Below are 19,136 nucleotides of genomic sequence, written 5' to 3'. Positions count from 1 at the left end.
TTCAAATGTTCGGCTTTTTTCGGGACAGTGCTGGGAATACTGAAACCTGACTCCAGCTTCTAGGTTTCTTTCCCTACTTCTTGTTTTCAAGGAACATTTTTGGTCTCTTCTAATTCTCTGTCCCCTGGCTGGGAGGAGTCCTGGCCCCGGCCGCTGGGAACGGAAGCTCGAAGCCTGTGGGTGCCACTCTAAAAGCCACCCTCCGTTTCCGCGCCGGAAGCTGCAACTCCCGTAGCGGAAGAGGCTCGACCTCCGACCCGCCATGTCCACCAACAATATGTCGGACCCACGAAGGCCAAACAAAGTGCTGAGGTGAGGACCCCAACGTCACGGGAACAGGGCTCGGGTTGTGGGGCGAGGCCCAGGGAAGCGCTTGTCCATTTCGGGGGGCGGGACTTTGAGTGCCTCTGACCCTTGAGCCTGCCGCAGGTACAAGCCCCCGCCGAGCGAGTGTAACCCGGCCTTGGACGACCCGACGCCGGACTACATGAACCTCCTCGGCATGATCTTCAGCATGTGCGGTCTCATGCTCAAGGTGGGCGGCGCTGAGTTTCCTTTGGCGTAGGCTCCGCCTGATAGCGAAGCGGGTGGGGGGAGCCGATTCGGAATGAGGCGGGGCTGACGCTGAGGGGGCGGGGCGTGGGCCTGGCCGGGGGCGGGGCTGCGGTGTTGCCCGGCCGCGAAAGCCAGAGCCAGAGGGGAAGCCAGGGGTCCGGGTGGGTACATGGGAAGTCGGTCTGAAGGAGGGGACTCGTGGAGAAAGGATGGGGTTCTTAGCATCACGAGCTATGTCAAAGGCCAGTCTTCTTAGGCCTGAGAGTATGTGGTGCGGTCAGAGACGCAGACCAAGAGAGTACGACGAGAAACTGGGTACCTGGAATAGGCTAGGGGGAATGGGACTGAGGGATTCTTGGGGATAAGGTGCAAGCTGCGTCGGGTGGAATCAGTGGGTTAGAACCCGTGCCTGGGAATGCCCCTATGGGGGTTCATTGGTGTGCCTGTCACTGACCAAATACCCCCATTCACCTGCCTTTCCCCAGCTGAAGTGGTGCGCTTGGGTGGCTGTCTACTGCTCCTTCATCAGCTTTGCCAACTCCCGGAGCTCTGAGGACACTAAACAGATGATGAGTAGCTTCATGTGAGTCTAGGCCTAGAGAAGGAGGACTCCTGAGTAAGTGGGAGAGGGGGACCCAAGCCTACCCATCCTGGACTGACACCTCTCTCCCGTCTCAGGCTGTCCATCTCTGCCGTGGTGATGTCATATCTGCAGAACCCTCAGCCCATGACGCCCCCCTGGTGATGTCATCCTAGGACTACTCTGTACACCTTCCCCCAGGCCTGGCCCCTGGCTGTTCAGCCTCTGCCCTCAGCTGCTGTCCTGGGCTTCCCTGAATGAGGTAGTCTCAGGACTCACAGCTGGATGGAGGGAACCTGACCCTTTACCTGGGATTCCACTTCTGCTGGGCAGAGGGGAATACCCTAGGCTTACCTCTCCTGCCTGCCTTTCCCACCCTGCCTGCTGCTGGGGGAGATGCTGTCCATGTTTCTACGTGTATCCACTCGTTTTTTTGTTGAAACCAGTTAATTATTAATAAAGTTTTGCATTTTGGCTGTTCTTTGGGACCCCTCTCCTGTGCATTGCGGATGCTCTTCCTATTGGGGGAAGGGCTCCAGATCCTCCACTCAGGCCTTTGTTGGGGCTCTAGCCTGGAGCCTTCTGGTCGTTCACTTGCTTATTGCACAAGCCTTGTGACAAGTCAGTTCACTTGCTTATTTTATAAGCCTTGTGACTTAAGTCAGCTGCCAGAGGCAGGACAGTGATCCCTGTCCTCTGGCAACTCAGCAGGTGGGTTCTGCTGACCTGAGGAATGTGGGTTTTCATTTTCTTTTTTTTAAAGATTTTATTTATTTATTTGACAGCACAAGTAGGCAGAACGACAGGCAGAGGGAGAGGGAGAAGGAGGCCCCCCGAGGAGCAGGGAGCCTGATGCGGGGCTCGATCCCAGGAACCTGGGATCATGACCTGAGCCGAAGGCAGCCGCTTAACCGACTGAGCCACCCAGGCGTCCTGGGTTTTCATTTTCTTATCCGACAAATCGGGTAGTATCAGTGAGCTCGATGGACTAATAGGGATTGGGAAAAGCATGAAACACTGAGTCCTCCTCCACCTGTCATGCCTCACGTGAGTCCCATGGGTATTTCTTCCAATCAGGCTGGGTACCTCCCATCCTCAGTACCCCAAGGGCAGTTCCTCTATGCATAATACTCATAGGACAGAACAGGACCACCATCAACCCCTGCTCCTAGCAAGCTAGGTCCCTCCAAGACCCTAGCCCTGAAGATCAATGGGACATCCTAGGAATCCACGCACACACTCCCGCCTCCTAAGCAAACTACACTCGGAGCAAAGTCTGAAGCCTCTGCGTCCACGGGGTCAAAGGGACACTCCGAGGCCACTCGGAGGCGGTGAGACACTCACGGCTCCCCTGGCTAAACCAGCACCCGAGGGTGGGACACGTCCGACGCCTCCGCACACTCCTAGTGTCCCCAGGGGTTAGCCAGAGCTGAGGCCTCCGTCCCGTGACGCGCCCGGCCGCACCCTAGCCCCGCCCCCGCCAGCAACCATTGGCTAGGTCCGGTTCTGGGGGCGGGGCGTTTGCCCTGCCTCTCCGGGCCCGGGCAGTCCCTGGAGGCGGCTGCGGTGGCCGTGGCGGCGGCGGCGGCAGTAGCTGCGGAGCCATGGCCGCCGACGCGCGGCCTTCGGGGGTCCGCGCTGGCCGTGGCGGCCGGGGCGCGTCAGGGCCCACGACGAGCTCCCGCGCGCTGCAGCCACCGCTCCCGCCTCTCTCCTTTCTTTTTTTGTTGTTGGTGGCGGCGCCCGGCGCTCGGGCCGCGGGATACGAGGTGAGCATGGCCCGGGAGCGGAAATGTACCCAAGCTGGAACGAAGCCCCGAGTAGGGTCCGGAGGTGTGGGTGGGTTTGCTCTGTGGGTGCCTAGTGAATGGTTGTTCATATGACAGTGTGGCCTGAAGGCATGCTTTGCGTCATTGAAAGGTCTGGCTGTGTGAGTCTGAGAATTGGGCTCTCTGTACCTGCCTCCTTCCTTCTGTGGGTCGGCTTGCCTAGACTTTGCATGCACTTAACTGTGTGATTGGATATATGTGTGTATGTGCGAGCAGGGGGATTGCTTGAGAGCTGGGACTCTGGAGTCAGCCTGCCTGGAGTTCCAGTCTGGCTCCCTGACTTCCTGGCTGTGTGATTTGGGGCAAGTCACTTAACCACTCTGATCCTCAGTGCTCTCATCTGAAAATGAGATAATATTGCCCCCCAAGTCCCAGGGTGGCTGCTTCCTATTTGCAAATGCCTAATAATCATTTGCTACTACTATTACTGTTAACCCAGGGTGTGAGTGAGAGCTGCCCTGAGGGGTTGTGTCAAATGGGAGTTGTATTTGTATGCCCATCTCTGTGGGTGTCCTCCCTAGAAGGGCCTGGCCCCATTTCTCAGAGTCACTCACCTCTAGATCAAAACTTATCTTGTGCCCCCAGCCCCACCCCAGCCTGCTTCTTAACCTCTGTGTAACTGACAGGGTGTGTGTATTTGGGGTCCCTGTGCAGACATGCCCTGTGGTGCATCCGGACATGCTCAACGTGCACCTGGTGGCCCACACGCATGACGATGTGGGCTGGCTCAAGACTGTGGACCAGTACTTTTATGGCAGTGAGTAGAGCATGGAGACTTCCCCGTGGGGCCCCCATGCCCCTTTGAGCCCTTCAGATCCTTTCTGGGTCCTGGACATTGGGAAGGGGGACATGGTCCAGTTTGAGCTCCTGTGTCTAAGAATGTCCCCCTTGGCTCATTTGTCCCTGACTGCCTGACCCCTGTGCCCACAGTCCAGAATGACGTCCAGCATGCGGGTGTGCAGTACATCCTAGACTCAGTCATCTCTTCCCTGCTGATGGAGCCCACCCGCCGATTCATCTATGTGGAGATTGCCTTCTTCTCCCGTTGGTGGCACCAGCAGACAAATGCAACACAGGAAGTTGTGCGGGACCTGGTGCGCCAGGGTGAGCCTGCCCGAAGGAAGTGAAAAGAGGAAGCCCAGCTCAGCTCTGTTTCTGACCCTCCAGCTTCTGAGATTTTATCATGTCCTGTGCAGCCTGTATGTGCATGTGGCTCTGCCTGCCTGGAATTTCCCTTTATTTCTAGAACTCCTATGCATTCTACAGGGCCCCACCTCCAGGGGATCCTCAGGGAAGCCTGCCATGCAGGGGGCCCTCTGTTCCATGTCTGGCTATATTGGCTTGGGATTGACGCCTCTTCTCCCTCCAGGCCTAGGTTTGCAGGCAGGCCTTCTTATCCCCTGCATGGCCACCCCTGGCCCCAGTCCTGGCCCTGACAATCCACCCAGACTGCCCTTCCCACACAGGACGCCTGGAGTTTGCCAACGGTGGCTGGGTGATGAACGATGAGGCAGCCACCCACTACGGAGCCATCATAGACCAGATGACGCTTGGGTTGCGCTTTCTGGAAAACACATTTGGCAAAGATGGGCGCCCCCGTGTGGCCTGGCACATTGACCCCTTTGGTCACTCTCGGGAGCAGGCCTCGCTGTTTGCACAGGTGATCTACCCACCTCACTCCTAGCTCTGACTCCTCCCTTGGCCACTCAAGCCCCGCCCTTCCCTGCAGGCTCACCTGGCCCAGGCCCTGTCCCCTGGTCCCTTGAGGCCCTGCCTCTTGGGTGAGCTATGAATCCCGTTACTGCTTGCCTCCCGTGCTCCCAGCCTTTCTGCTCTGCCTCCACCCGGGATGTGACCCCACTCCAGCTGGCTCCTCCCGGGCCCCACACCAGCCCCTCATTGTAGCCCTGGCCCCACCCCATTTGCTATGATCCCGGGTTCTCTACAAAGCCAGGTGGCAGGTGGAGGCCTGCCCTGCTTTTCAACCGGCTTCACAACCTTCACCATGATGGCGTCCCCTTTCCACTCTCTGATCCCTTCCATTCTAAGGCTGCTTAAGGGGGAAAGCTTTGAGTCAGGCCCCTTTCCAAGCTGGGGTAGGTGGAAGTCTGTTCTAGCGTTGTACCCACGCCTCCCAGCCCTCCCGCGGTGTCGTCTGACCCTTCCCCAAGCTTCAAAATGAGCTGGAGCCCTTCCTCGTTTCAGACCTGCTTTTTCTAACTGTGCTCTGACTGCCCCTCCCACGCTGAGGGGACGGGTGGGTGGTGGGGAGAGGACTGGGCACCCACTGCTCCTGCCCTCTGATCCCGGTCCTCATCCCGCCCCACCTCCAGATGGGCTTTGATGGCTTCTTCTTCGGGCGTCTGGATTATCAAGATAAGGGGGTGCGGAAGAAGAAGCAAGAGATGGAGCAGGTTTGGCGGGCTAGCGCCAGCCTAGAGCCCCCAGTAGCCGACCTCTTTACCAGTAAGGGCGTGTGGGGTGGGGTCAGGGCAGGCCCCAGGGGCATGGGACCTGGGACCATGCTCAGAGGGCCCTGGGTTTGCTTTTATACTCTGTTGTCATTGTCCTGAAACTCTTAATAATTTACGAACAAGGACCCAGCACTTACACTTTGCACTGGGCCCTGCAAATTCTGAGGTCCCTCCTGGGTGGGGTGTGGCAGGCTTTGACCCCAGGGCAGGTCTGGGGCACTGAGCCTGGTGTGGCATGCAGGTGTGCTCCCCAATATTTACAACCCACCGGAGAAACTGTGCTGGGACACGCTGTGTGCTGACAAGCCCTTTGTGGAGGACCCGCGCAGCCCCGAGTACAATGCCAAGGAGTTGGTCGATTACTTCCTGCAGTTGGCTACTGCCCAGGTAACCCTACTGTGCAGAGCCCGTGAGACTTGTGTTCATAATGCACTGGGCCCTTTCCACGGCGCGGGCATTCCCTAACACTTCCTCATCACCCTCGGAGGAAGGTAGCATTCCATTCACCATCGCCAGGCTCCCCTCCCAGATGTGTTCATTTCTGATTAGAAGACTGCAGACAACCTTTGCTGCCCCAAATGCTCACCAAAGGCATGAGACAGCATGGCAGTGCTTCAGTGCCCTCATCTGGGTCCAAGAGGAGTACTCAACAGCGTGAGGCTATTTTTACATGTGTCCCTGTGCTCCCACAGGACCCACTTCCACTCCCTCTCCACTCCTCTACGTGCACCCACACTTGTTTTTTAAAGATTCATTTATTTTATTTTATTATTATTTTTTTTAGAGATTTTATTTATTTGAGAGAGAGAGAATGAGAGACAGAGAGCACAAGAGGGAAGAAGGTCAGAGGGAGAAGCAGGCTCCCTGCTGAGCAGGGAGCCCGATATGGGACTCGATCCCAGGACTCCAGGATCATGACCTGAGCCGAAGGCAGTCGCTTAACCAACTGAGCCACCCAGGCGCCCATTTATTTTATTATTTTTAAAGATTTTATTTATTTATTTGAGAGGGGGAGAGAGAGTGAGTACACACAAGCAGGGGTGGAGGGGCAGAGGGAGAGGGAGAAGCAGACTCCCCGCTGAGCAGGGAGCCCAGTGTGGGGCTTGATCCCAGGACCCTGAGATCATGACCTGAGCTGAAGGCAGACGCTCAACGACTGAGCCACCCAGGCGCCCCAGCACCCGCACTCATGACCACATATATAGCACGACACAGCTATCTGCAGGGATGGCCCAGGACACCCTGGCCTGAGGAATTCTCCATTCCACCTGCAGGGCCAGTACTACCGCACCAACCACACCATAATGACCATGGGCTCAGACTTCCAGTATGAGAATGCCAACATGTGGTTCAAGAACCTTGACCGGCTCATCCAGCTGGTCAACGCTCAGGTAAGTGTGCCAGCTCGTGTGCATGAATGTGCTTGGATCCCTGGCCCTTGGGTCATATGCATCCCAGTGGGTGCTCTCTTACTTTTATATTGCTACTATAACAAATGACCAACAACCATAGCGGCTGAAAACAACAGAAATATCTTACAGTTTTGTAGGCCAGAAGTCGGACACAATTCTGACTGCGTTAAAAATCATGACGTCAGCAGGGCTGGGTTCCTTTTTTTTTTTTTTTTTTAAAGATTTTATTTATTTGACAGAGAGAGCATAAGTAGAGGGAGCGAGAGGGAGAAGCAGGCTCCTGCTGAGCAAGGAGCCCGATGTGGGACTCGATCCCAGGACCCTGGGATCATGACCCGGGCCGAAGGCAGCCACTTAACCGACTGAGCCACCCAGGCGTCCCAGGGCTGGGTTCCTTCTGGAAGCTCTTGGGGAGAGTGTCCAACTTCCAGAGGCCTCCTGCATTCCTTGACTCATGGCCCCCCATCTTGCAAGCCAGCCACGCAGCAGCTTTCTGCCCCTGCGTCTCTCATCACGTCTCTTTCTTACTCTCACTCCCTCTTTTCTCTTCCACTTTTTAAAAAAATTTATTTAGGGGCACCTGGGTGGCTCAGTCATTAAGCGTCTGCCTTCGGCTCAGGTCATGATCCCGGGGTCCTGGGATCGAGCCCCGCATCGGGCTCCCTGCTCCGCGGGAAGCCTGCTTCTCCCTCTCCCACTCCCCCTGCTTGTGTTCCCTCTCTCGCTGTCTCTCTCTCTGTGTCAAATAAATAAATAAAATCTTTAAAAAAATTTATTTATTTGGAGAGAGAGTGTGTGCTAGCGCAAGGCAGGGAGGGGCAGAGGGAGAGGGAGAGAGAGGATCTCAAGCAGACTCTACGCTAAGCGTAGAGCCAGACACGGGGCTCGATCTCAAGCCGCTGAGATCATGACCTGAGCCAAAATCAAGGGTTGGACTCTCAATTGACTGAGCCACCCAGGTGCCCCCCCCTCCTCTTTTAAAGACCCGTGTTGACACTGGGCCCTACAGATCATCTAGGATAATCTATTTTAAGGTCAGCTTATCGGCAACCTGAACTCCATTTGCAGCCTTAATTTCCCTTTACCACGTAACCTGACAGGTTCTGGGAATCAGGACTCAGACATCCTTGGGCCTCTCGCATCTGAAATGTCCTTCCCATCAGTTCTGTCCTCAGGGCTGTCTACTGGTAGTCTCCATGTTCTCAGCTTCTGCTTGCTCCCAGCACCACCGTTTCACCCAAAACACCCTCAGGAACATCACCGAGGGCCTTCCAAAAGATATTTTCCAGGCCTCCCTGTGACCCCGAGGAGCCCTGGACACCTTGATCACTTTCTTCTGTAAATATCATGGTCCTGAGCTGCCAAGGCTTTCCTCCTGCCCTGTTCCGCTCCTCTGCCCACTGCATTCTATTGGAAATAGAGTCTCTTACTTCAAATCCCTCGATTGCCACTTAGTGGCTCTGTGACCCTGAGAAATCTTAGGCGCTCTGCCTTAGTTTTCTTATTTAGAAAATGGGCATAATGGTGGCTCCCACCTGATAAGGCTGTTAGGGTTTAATGAGTTCGTTTACACAGGTCAGTAGAACAGGGCCAGGTAAATAATCGATATTATGGTGGTTGCTTATTACTGTTATTTGGGGCTGAACACCTGCTTCTCCTTTAACACGCAAGCTGCAATGTTTCCTCCTCCAGGAAGTCTTCACCAAACACAGGTGGAGCTCTTGCCCTTTCCTCTGTGTACACACAGTCCCCACAAATACCCCATGAGGCCACAGCCAGGCTGATTGTAACAGACTATCTGTTCAATATCTCTCCTCCACTTGGCTGTGGGTTCCAGGAGAGTGGGGCTGGCCTCTGCTTCTAGATTGTGTCTGAAATCCTGAGCATATTGAAGAAGCAAATGATTGTTTGTTGAGCAAATCCTGTGTGTGTGTGTATGTGTGTGTGTGTGTGTGTAACTGTGTATGTGACTGTGTGTTCAGGGGTAGACGTGGATGCACATAAAGGCGTGTAGTTCCATTCACTTCCCTTCATTCACTCAAGTGTTTAGTGAGCACCTACTGTGTACCAGGCACTGGGTTCACAACACAAGCAGAACAAACATCTTTTTCTTCACAGAGGAGGTCACCTTCTTGTTCCTCCACCTCAGTTGAAAGTGAGCCTCCATTCATTCTAACAATGGTGTCATTGAGCAATAATCTGACAGTCCTGAGAAATGGTCACTCCTGCCCTTTAATGTCATACTTAGTTTTTCCACACACACAAATTTTTTTTTAAGATTTTATTTATTTATTTAGAGAGGGGGGACAAGCGGGGGAGGAACAGAGGGAGAGGGAGAGAGAATCTCAAGCAGACTCCCTCCTGAACGCAGAGCCTTAGGCGGGGACTTTCTCACGACCCTGAGATCATGACCTGAACCCAAATCAAGAGTCCCACGCTTAACCAACTGAGCCACCCAGGCGCCCCCACAAAAAAAAATTTTAATGATAAAATTGGAATTAAAAAAAGTTTAGTAAAAATTTCAGGTTTATTCTCGCATCCGTGAAATTCTTTCCATGCTGGTAATGTTGAGTTGCTGCCAAAATTCAGCCTCACACTGGGCCATTGGTTTGCACTCAAAATGTGTACTACAAGAATCCGAACCCACCGCATGCGTGAAGGTGCGCACATGTGTATGAGGATGTGTGTGCACACCTGGGGGCCCCCTGGGAAGGTGCCGGCTCCCGAGGGCTCACACACGGACACCTCCCCCCAGCAGCAGGCCAACGGGAGCCGCGTCAATGTTCTCTACTCCACTCCCGCCTGTTACCTCTGGGAGCTGAACAAGGCCAACCTCACCTGGTATTTGGGGGGAAATGGGAGCTTGGGGGGGGGGTTGGCCTGCTCTTTGGGTCATGACCCGGCCCTCAATGCCTCTGCCGCTGCAGGTCGGTAAAACAAGATGACTTCTTTCCCTACGCGGACGGCCCCCACAAGTTCTGGACCGGCTACTTTTCCAGCCGGCCGGCCCTCAAACGCTATGAGCGCCTCAGCTACAACTTTCTGCAGGTGAGTGGGCGCTGGGTTCAAGGGGGCGCACAGGGGTCCCAACAGATCCGGGGCCCCAACACACCTCCTCTGTTCCCCAGGTGTGCAACCAGCTGGAGGCACTGGCGGGTCCGGCGGCCAACGTGGGGCCCTATGGCTCAGGAGACAGTGCACCCCTCAGTAGGTGTTGAGACGATGAGGGGACGGGAGTGTGTCTGAAGCTGGACACACCGACCCTCGGCCACCCCATCGAGTCCCCTCATAAAGCTCCTCGGGACCCTGCCCTCCCACACGTGAACTTTCCCGTCTCCTTGGGGTCTGGACTGAGAGTCCTGCAGAGACCCCCAGCCGGTTCACCGTCTGCCTGCAGATGAGGCGATGGCAGTGCTCCAGCATCACGACGCGGTCAGCGGCACCTCCCGGCAGCACGTGGCCAACGACTACGCGCGCCAGCTGGCAGCAGGCTGGGGGCCCTGCGAGGTGCGCGGGGTGGAGCCAGGGAGGGGGCGGGGCCTGGAAGAAGCGGGTGTAGAATGAAAGGGTGGACACCGGAAGAGGCGTGGTCAAAGACAGTGGGGTGGAGTCTAGAAATGCCTGCATGGGGCGGGGCCTGGGATGCGAGAGGCGGAGACTGGAAGGGGGCGGAGCCTAGGAGCGCTCGTGGGCGGGGACAGGTAAGGGGCGGGGTCCGGGAGGGGACACGGAGGGAGACCTGGGTGGGCCTCCAGAGCTGACCCATGGACCTTTACTCTCCCTCCCACAGGTTCTCCTGAGCAATGCGCTAGCGCGGCTCAGCGGCTCCAAGGAGGACTTCACGTACTGCCGCAACCTCAACATCAGTGTCTGTCCGCTCAGCCAGACCGCTAAGAGCGTGAGCCGGGCTCGGGCTGGAGGGGCGGGGCCAGGGAGCAGGTGGGTAGGACAGCACTGGAAAATGAGGACAGAGGGGGCGGGGCCTGGAGGAGGCGGGGCTCGGACTGAGGGGCTCTTGGGGTACCTGCCGGTTGTGAAATTGGTTGGGAGGATCGGTCTGCGGAGCGATCACTTGGGGGGCAGTGAAGCTGGGGTGGGAGAGACCAAAGCACCCCATGGGGGCTTGGATCACCCAAGGACGTTGCCGCGTGTGGTGGGTGGGTTTCAAGAAGGCCTGCTGTGACCCATGCCCGATCTGGCCCTCCCACACCAGTTCCAAGTGACCATTTATAACCCCTTGGGGCGGAAAGTGGATTGGATGGTGCGGCTGCCAGTCAGCGACCACATTTTCGACGTGAGGGACCCGAACGGCACAATTGTGCCCAGCGATGTAAGCCCTTTCAACAAATATTTCTCCTATGAGTACCACCCCCCATGATTACCTCCTGCCTTGGACACCTCCTCCTGGGGATTTCTACCCCCCACCTCACCCCACCCCACGGACACATCTCCCTCCATGGATAACTCCTCCCATGGACGCCTCCCTCTCTCCGGTAACTCTTTCTTTAATATCTCCCCCTCCATCAATACCTTGCGCCTCCTACTTTTTCTTTTTCTGCCCCTTAACATCATACCCCCTTGGAAACATCCGCTCGCCCTTACCCCCCTGTCCTGCCTCTCGGACAGTCTCTCCCTTTTTAATGTCTCCTCATGAATTAAAAAAATATATATATTTTAGGGGCACCTGGGTGGCTCAGTCGTTAAGCATCTGCCGTCAGCTCAGGTCATGATCCCAGGATCCTGGGATCGGCCTGCGTGGGGCTCCCTGCTCAGCGGGAAGCCTGCTTCTTCCTCTCCCACTCCCCCTGCTTGTTTTCCCTCTCTCGCTGTTTCTGTCTTTGTCAAATAAATAAATAAAATCTTTTGATTTATTTATTTGACAGATAGAATGAGATAGAGAGAGAGCATGAAAGGGGGCAGGGTCAGAGGGAGAAGCAGACTCTCTGCTGAGCAGGGAGCCGGATGCGGGACTCGATCCCAGGACTCCAGGATCATGACCTGAGCCGAAGGCAGTCGCTTAACCAACTGAGCCACCCAGGCGCCCAAAAATATTTTATTTTTTAAGATTTTATTTTTTTAAGTAATCTCCACATCCAATGTGGGGCTCCAATTTACAACACTGAGCTTGAGTGGCATGCTCTACCAACTGATCCAGCCAGGCGCCCCGAATTTTCTTTTTTCTTTTTACTTTATTTCCCTCATCCTAGAAGGCCTCTACCTATGAATCTCTTCCTCCTCTCGAACCGCCTTTCCCTCATTCCCCTGCTTCAAGGATTTCCTTCCCCATTTCCCCCCTCACTTCCCCTTCTCCCACAGTCTCTGCACCCCATAAGTGTTTTTCCCCCCACTTTATGAATCTTCTCTGCAATCTTTAACTCAGAATTTGACACTCGATCCTCCCTGGCCAACACCTATATTTCTTCTCCCCACCTGGGGCTCATTCTTCTCCTGGAGTTCGACCCATCCCTTTATGTACAGCTCAGTATTTATACTCACAGCCTCTTGACTCAGTTTCCCTCCTCCGTTACCCAAGTTGGTGAGACTTCCTAGCTCAGACAGTTCGGAGCTGCTTTTCTCAGCCTCCGTGCCTGCCCTGGGCTTCAGCATCTACTCAGTAACCCAGGTGCCTGGCCGGAGCCCCAACGCCCACAACCGCCAGCCCAGATCCCAGAAGTCCTGGTCCCATGACTTGGCCATCCAAAATGAGGTGAGACTCCGTTCAGATGCCCTTCCCTTCCCCTGTGACAAATTTGAGGTGTCATGGTGAGTTGCATGGACTCTGGATCAGTGGGTCTTGGGTTCATGGTCTAGTTACCAGTCCCTCATTATGTGCCCTCCAGTAAGTGACCACCTCCCTTTGAGCCTCAGTATCCATTCCTGGGTCCGTGAGGACCCAGTGTCATCATGGATGACACTGGACAGATACATGAGGGCTGACAGTGGTAGGAGTTTGCAAATTAAGTGAGGCAGGGCAGAGACTCGAGGGAGGGAGCCACCCACGTGGCCATGTAGGGGAAGAGGGATCCAGGCAGGCAGCGAGGCAGAAGCAAGAGCCCTCAGGCAGAAGGGTGCTGAGTGTTTCAGGAACCCCCTGGGGCTCAAGGGGCGGGTATTGGGTGACAGGTCAGACTCTGCAAGACTTGAGGGCCAAAGGGAAAGACTTTGGCTTTTACTTCGAAGGAGCCACGTCGGGAACAGGGCTGCATCAAGACTGTAATGGGCCCTAGCACTTTTGCCTTTGTGGGTCCCTTTTTCCATTAGGAAAAAAAAAAAGTTAAAAATTGTATTTCATGAGCAGGTGGCTGTAAAAGACGAGTATAATATATTCATTATTATTACATTTAAGTTTTCTTCTGATTGTAGAAGAAATCAAAATTTACATATTTCCATTGGCCCCTAAAAGTCTCCTGGGCCATGGCACTGATTCCTTTTGTCAAATGCGCGAGTCAGCCCTGGGCCCAAGCCGACTGGCTAGGAGGGTATTTAGGGTGTCACTGGCGCCCTCTGGTGGCCGCGGGTGGGGGGGAACTGACTGGGGAAGCGAGCCTGGAAGGGGTCTGCCGCACTAGTCTTAGAAGGCCATGGAAATGGTGAGAAGTGGTCAGATTGAGGAGGTGGAAGGTAGAGCTGTTAGGATTTGTTAATAGGGTCAGGTGTGAGGAGAGAGAGAGAGAGAGAGGAGGGGAGGGTAGCTCCTGGGCTTTCTCCTGAGTCCCAGGAAGGATGAAGAAGCTGCCCTTGGCTGAGAGGATGGTTATTAACCTGTGCCTGCCCTTCTCTACCCAGTACCTCCGGGCTAGGTTTGACCCTGACACGGGACTCTTGGTGGAGTTGGAGAACCTGGACCAGAACCTCCTGCTGCCTGTTCGCCAAGCCTTCTACTGGTGAGGGGGGGACCACCAGGTCAGGGAGGGGGTGTAAGTAGAGCTAAGGTCACTTGCCTGACTCTCACCTGCCCCGGCCCCAGGTACAACGCCAGTGTAGGCAACGACCTAAGCAGCCAGGTCTCAGGTGCCTATATCTTCAGACCCAACCGCCAGGAACCATTGATCGTGAGCCACTGGGCTCAGACGCACGTGGTGAAGGTCTGGGGCCTTGAATGATGAGTGTTTGGGGGGGGGGGGTGGAGCTTGGGGGGGTGGTGAGCTATATGTGGGTAGGGTCAGGGGTTGGGTTTATATCTCTATCAGATAAGAGGGCTAAGACCTGAGGGGAATATTGAGAATCTTCCCACAGGGCTGATATTCACGGCTGGTTGAGTAACAGTCATTCCTTGGGAGCAAGTACGAAGGCTTTCACATCTGCTGTGGGTATCAGGATTATGCTTAGCTTTTGAAACTGGGGGTGGGGTGTTCCCTCTTGGCCCATGAATGGGGAGAACCAGGTGTAGTTGCTTGAAGAGTTCACCAAGGATCTGTGCTGGAGGGGATTATATCTGAGGTGGATATTTGAGAGTTCACACTTGGATAGGGCTTGGGTGATTCTCTTAGGATGGATATCTGAGGGTGCATCTGGCTGGGAACAGGGGCTCGCCCTTGTGGGGTTTCTCGGGGCCTCTCATTGACATTTCCTCTTAGGGTAGGGGTGGGCCAGGTAATGGCAAGATTCACATTCGACATAATTCCCCTTGAGGTGAACTTCTGCATATGTGGGTCACTGAATTAGGATATAGTTTTGCCTGCAGTAACAGTTGCCAAAATTAATGGTGCCTAAAACAAGACAGATGTTTCTTTCCATCTAACAGAAAGTCTGGCTGGGCCATACAGGGCAGATGGAGTGACTTCAGAGTCATCCAGGCCTCTTCTGTCTCATTGTTCTGCCCTCCTCAACATTCAGCTTCTACCTCATGGCCCAAGATGGCTGCTTAAGCTCCAGCCGTCATATTTGCATTTGAGCCAGTGAGAGAGGGAAAGAGGCAAGGAACGTTGTGTACGCCTCTTTGATCATTTTCCATTGAGCAAACCATGGTTACACAGCCTCACGGAAGACTGGACCACATAGTCTTTATTCCAGGTAGCCACTTGCCAAGCTAGAATCCTGTTCTAAGGAGGAAAGATGTGGTAACGGTGGACAGCAAGCATATATGCTACACTGAAGAATTATGTGTTAACATCTGACATGGGAAGTGTGGGCATCACACCTAGGTGGGTGGGGGAGGTTCCCATGCTACGAGTGGAGTTGACCTGGATGTAGGCCTCTGTGAGGTTAATGGCAGGGGTGGGTATCCACAGGGCTTGCCAGTGTGCAGGTGCAGGCTTAGACTTACCCCCTGCCCGCATGTGCCCGCAGACACCCTTGGTGCAGGAGGTGCACCAGAACTTCTCAGCCTGGTGTTCCCAGGTGGTTCGTCTGTACCCAGGACAGCGGCACCTGGAGCTGGAGTGGACAGTGGGACCAATACCTGTGGGGTGAGTGGCACCCACTGGGACTTGGGGGGTGGGGGCAAGGGCAGGGTGGGATAGGTGAAGCTCACAATCTTGCTATCCCCTCGGGTCCAGTGACGGCTGGGGGAAGGAGATCATCAGTCGCTTTGACACTGTGCTGGAGACAAAAGGACTCTTCTACACGGACAGCAATGGCCGGGAGATCCTGGAGAGGAGGTGGGGTGACTGGGGGCAGTAAAGAGTGGTCTGTGGTGTGTGGGGGCCCAGGCCTGTGGGGGCGTCTGCTGATCCTCTGAGTGTGGGAGGGAAGGGATGAAGGGGGAGTGAGGAATGGATAGACCCGGGAAGGGGAGCTGGACCCCAGGCCTGACCAAACCCTCCCCGCCCCCCCAGGCGGGATTATCGACCCACCTGGAAGCTGAACCAGACTGAGCCAGTGGCAGGCAATTACTATCCGGTCAACAGCCGCATTTACATCAGGGTAACACCTCCCCATCCTGCTCCCCATTTCTTAGCACCCCTCCACACAGTGGGGGTCACCATCATTCTTAGCATCTCTTGGCTGTCCTTGGTGGTCTCCACCGTCCCCTGTGATGCCTGTCTGGGGGCCACCGCTGGCTGGCTGTGGGGCCCCTCACTCTCCCCGCACCCCCCGACCCCCAGGATGGCAAGGTGCAGCTGACTGTGCTGACTGACCGCTCCCAGGGGGGCAGCAGCCTGAAGGACGGCTCCATGGAGCTCATGGTGAGTGGCCAGAGCCCTGTTTCAGCCAGTTCCCACCCTGGCCCCCTACTGGGCCTTGAAAACCTCTTTCTGCTCCGTTCTCTGCTAGGTGCACCCCACTGCCTATAAGTCCCCACTCAGCTGAGTCCTCCATTCCTATGTGGAAAGTTTCCTCCAAGCTTTTGTTCAGTCCCTACCTAGCTCCCCATCTCCTCCAGGCCCTGACTTGCCCTATCTCGTTAGATCCTTCCCTCCCTCTGTCCTAGTACCTTGCTAGGTTGGATCCCCACTTCTGCGGGTGGTCCCCTACTAGACCTTTCTCTGCGTCCATTCTTCTCACTCTTTAGTTTCTCTTGAAACTTCCACAAGCCCTCACCCAAATTTCTGGCCCAGAAATCGGCCAGAGGGACTCCTCACCCTCTCCTGGCCACTCCCCACAGGTGCACCGAAGGCTTCTGAAAGACGATGGACGCGGAGTAGGGGAGCCGCTGCTGGAGGAGGGGTTGGGGCTGTGGGTGCGAGGGCGCCACCTCGTGCTGCTGGACAAGGCTCCGACCGCGGCCACTGGGCACCGGTTGCAGGCAGAGAAAGAGCTGCTGGCCCCGCAGGTGGTGCTGGCCCCCGGTGGCGGCGCCCCCTACCACCCCGGAGTCGCCCCGCGCAAGCAGGTGAGTGGGGTGGAGCCGCCAGGTGGAGAAGACCCCAATGAACCACGGAGGGTTTTCCTGACCTTAGGCGGGACCCACTCCGCCGGCCCCTAACTTGTCCTGGGGAGGCCATAAGCTAGTTCCACCCCCTCAGCTCAGCCCCATTGCCCGGCAGTCCCGGCTTGCTGAGTCCCATCCCGCCACGACTGGGTCTTAGCGCAGCCTCTGCCCTCTCCCCTCTCCGGCGGGCTCCACTGGGCCCCACCCTCTCGCCCCTTCCACTTCCCCACGCTCGGTCCCGTCCCCTAGCCACGCCCCCTGAGCTTCAGCCCCGCCCTATCTCAGTGGGTCCCAAGTCAGATCAGGTCTGCCCCTTCCGGGCTCGGGCCCGCCCCCAGCCTGTTACCGCCCTTCCCTGGGTCTGTGCCATCCTCCTTGGCTTAGCCCGACCCTTTCTAGCTGAGCCTCTTCCCTCCCTGATGAAACCACGCCCCTGCGTCAGAGCCCCGCCTCCTAACGGCGCCTCGGCCCGCCCCCCCCGCCTCCTGCAGTTCTCAGGGCTCCGCCGGGAGCTGCCTCCCTCGGTGCATCTGCTCACACTGGCCCGCTGGGACAGGACAACGCTTCTCCTGCGCTTGGAGCACCAGTTCGCTGTAGGGGAGGGCTCTGGCAACCTGAGCTCCCCGGTTACCTTGGATTTGAGGGTGAGGAGGGCAGAAGTGGAACGGAGATAAGGGAGAGGGGAAACCCTGCTTTGTCCCCACTCAGCCGGGCCCATCCACTGCCTACAGGACCTGTTCTCCGCCTTCACCATCACGTACCTGCAGGAGACCACGCTGGCGGCCAACCAGCTCCGGGCCAGCGCTTCCAGGCTCAAGTGGATGCCAGCCACGGGTGGGGGCCTGCACCGGGAGTTGGGGGCTGGGGGCTGTGTGGGAGGTGTGGGAATGTTGGCCAGGACCGGGATAGAGCTCTAGCGTCTAGGGCGGTGTTCAGATCCAGGTTAGGGGGTTAAGGGTCTTAAGTGGGTCTAAGCAACTAGCAGTGGGTCTTGAGGGTTTGAGATGGGATTCCCTGGGTATCTAGTTCTGGGAAGAGGGGTGTGCCCATCACTCCTGGGGTTGGCATGATGGTCTTTAGCTAGGGCTTGAGGGTGTGAAGGAGATGGCCCGACATCAGGGACAGATTGGGGGATCTGGGGATGGTATTCAGGGCCTGGGAGACAGTTTAAAACGGGTCTGGGAATAAGGCCCTGGGGGATAGATTTGAGGGTATATGGCTGTGTGGAGGCCGAGGGGAAGGAGGAGGGGGTGAGGCAGAGGAAGTTGGCACCCCTCACTTCTCCCTTGCACCTCCCCAGGCCCCACAGCCCAGCGCTCTCCCTCTTGGCTGGACCCTGTCACCATCACGCTGCAGCCCATGGAAATCCGCACCTTCCTGGCCTTGGTCCAGTGGAAAGAGCATGGCTAGACATACTGGGGGCAGGCCCACTCTCCCCCTCCTGCTGCTGCTGCTGCCACCAACAAAAGCCATTAAAATGCCACTACCAAGACTTGGGTCAAGGTGTGACTGAGTGGTGCTTTGTTTTTTGTTTGTTTTTGGAGGGGGATTTCATTTATGGCCTAGAAAGGTCAGCAAACACTAGTTGACTCTTGACCTGAGGCCTGGCAGGGAACTCACACCAGATTACACCATCCACACCCCACTTCATCCACCACCGTCTTCCACTCCTCCTTCACTCCATCCGCTCAGGCTGTGGCACAGCTGTCTCTAGAAGCTACTGAGAGTGGGCCTGCATGGGATAAAGGCCCAGAGAACCAGACGTACCCTGGGGCCTTCCAGACCTGGCCTTGGGGGAGCCAGGCTCTGAAGGCAAGGAGTCTAGGGTCCTGGTGAAGGGGGTAGAATAGGAGCCAGGTTCCAAAGTGAGGCCTTGGACAGGTGGGCTAGAGCTGCTGGGCTCCCAGGAGATAGGTAGAGAGCCTGGTACGCCTGGTGTGTTCTGGGGTCTGTTATGGAGGAAGGACACTTTGGGAAGAAACTGGTGGTTTAGACTCGAAAGTGAGTGACTTCCCCTCCGGTTAGGACAGCCTTATGCAGGTGCCTTAAAGGTACATGGAGGTCAGTAGGGCATCCCAGGCTGACCTGCAGCCCATGTTTGGATGCATGCACTCCTGATTGTCAGATGCACCTCCAGAAAAAAGTTTTAAGTTCCTCTTGGGGTGGCAGGCATGAGTCTGGGCAACTAGAACCTCTGGGGAGGGCACCAGGGGCCTAAATAAGGTCCCAGATGGGGCCTGGGTGCTGGATGTGCCTCTTGAAATTTTCTCTAAGTCCCCATAAAGAGATGGACCAGAGAGTCCCAAGGAGGGAACTCTAGGCGAGTTGCCATTCTATATGGGGTCTAATCACTGGATGCACCTCTCAGAAGCTTTTAAAGTTGCCCTCCAGGGCACCTGGGTGGCTCAGTCAGTTAAAGGGCTGCCTTTGGCTCAGGTCATGATCCCAGCGTCCTAGGATGGAGCCCCATGC

The 19,136-nt window shown here is 56.0% G+C and overlaps 2 protein-coding genes across 3 annotated transcripts; both read left to right on the top strand.

Annotated features, from left to right (window-relative positions):
• The first annotated feature begins 15 nt into the window (after positions 1 to 15).
• On the top strand, positions 16 to 1,615 carry WDR83OS (WD repeat domain 83 opposite strand). The gene is made up of 4 exons (XM_025863137.2): positions 16 to 312; positions 430 to 535; positions 1,041 to 1,138; positions 1,234 to 1,615. The coding sequence occupies exons 1-4, from the start codon at positions 263 to 265 to the stop codon at positions 1,298 to 1,300; spliced, it is 321 nt and encodes a 106-aa protein (XP_025718922.1). The 5' UTR covers positions 16 to 262; the 3' UTR covers positions 1,301 to 1,615.
• Positions 1,616 to 2,691: 1,076 nt separating this feature from the next.
• Positions 2,692 to 18,156, top strand: MAN2B1 (mannosidase alpha class 2B member 1). 2 transcript variants are annotated; one of them, XM_025863132.2, is made up of 24 exons: positions 2,692 to 2,904; positions 3,619 to 3,721; positions 3,895 to 4,068; positions 4,431 to 4,624; positions 5,298 to 5,430; positions 5,680 to 5,825; positions 6,713 to 6,829; positions 9,609 to 9,691; positions 9,778 to 9,898; positions 9,979 to 10,057; positions 10,248 to 10,357; positions 10,641 to 10,748; positions 11,064 to 11,180; positions 12,384 to 12,557; positions 13,637 to 13,734; positions 13,818 to 13,935; positions 15,140 to 15,258; positions 15,349 to 15,450; positions 15,628 to 15,715; positions 15,898 to 15,978; positions 16,398 to 16,625; positions 17,156 to 17,308; positions 17,396 to 17,498; positions 17,965 to 18,156. In XM_025863132.2, exons 1-24 carry the CDS (start codon positions 2,740 to 2,742, stop codon positions 18,072 to 18,074), a joined length of 3,024 nt encoding a protein of 1,007 aa, XP_025718917.1. In that variant the 5' UTR covers positions 2,692 to 2,739; the 3' UTR covers positions 18,075 to 18,156. The 2 variants fall into 2 exon arrangements, with proteins under 2 accessions (XP_025718917.1, XP_025718916.1); XM_025863131.2 differs by having other exon boundaries at positions 9,606 to 9,691.
• The last annotated feature ends 980 nt before the right edge of the window (positions 18,157 to 19,136 follow it).

This window comes from Callorhinus ursinus, unplaced genomic scaffold (assembly GCF_003265705.2).
Source record: "Callorhinus ursinus isolate GAN/ISIS: 27379988/994484 unplaced genomic scaffold, GSC_fseal_2.0 scaffold82, whole genome shotgun sequence".
In the NCBI taxonomy this organism is placed as follows: Eukaryota; Metazoa; Chordata; class Mammalia; order Carnivora; family Otariidae; genus Callorhinus; species Callorhinus ursinus.
Note: the sequence above shows the minus strand (reverse complement) of the source record. Positions and strands in the feature narration are given on the sequence as shown.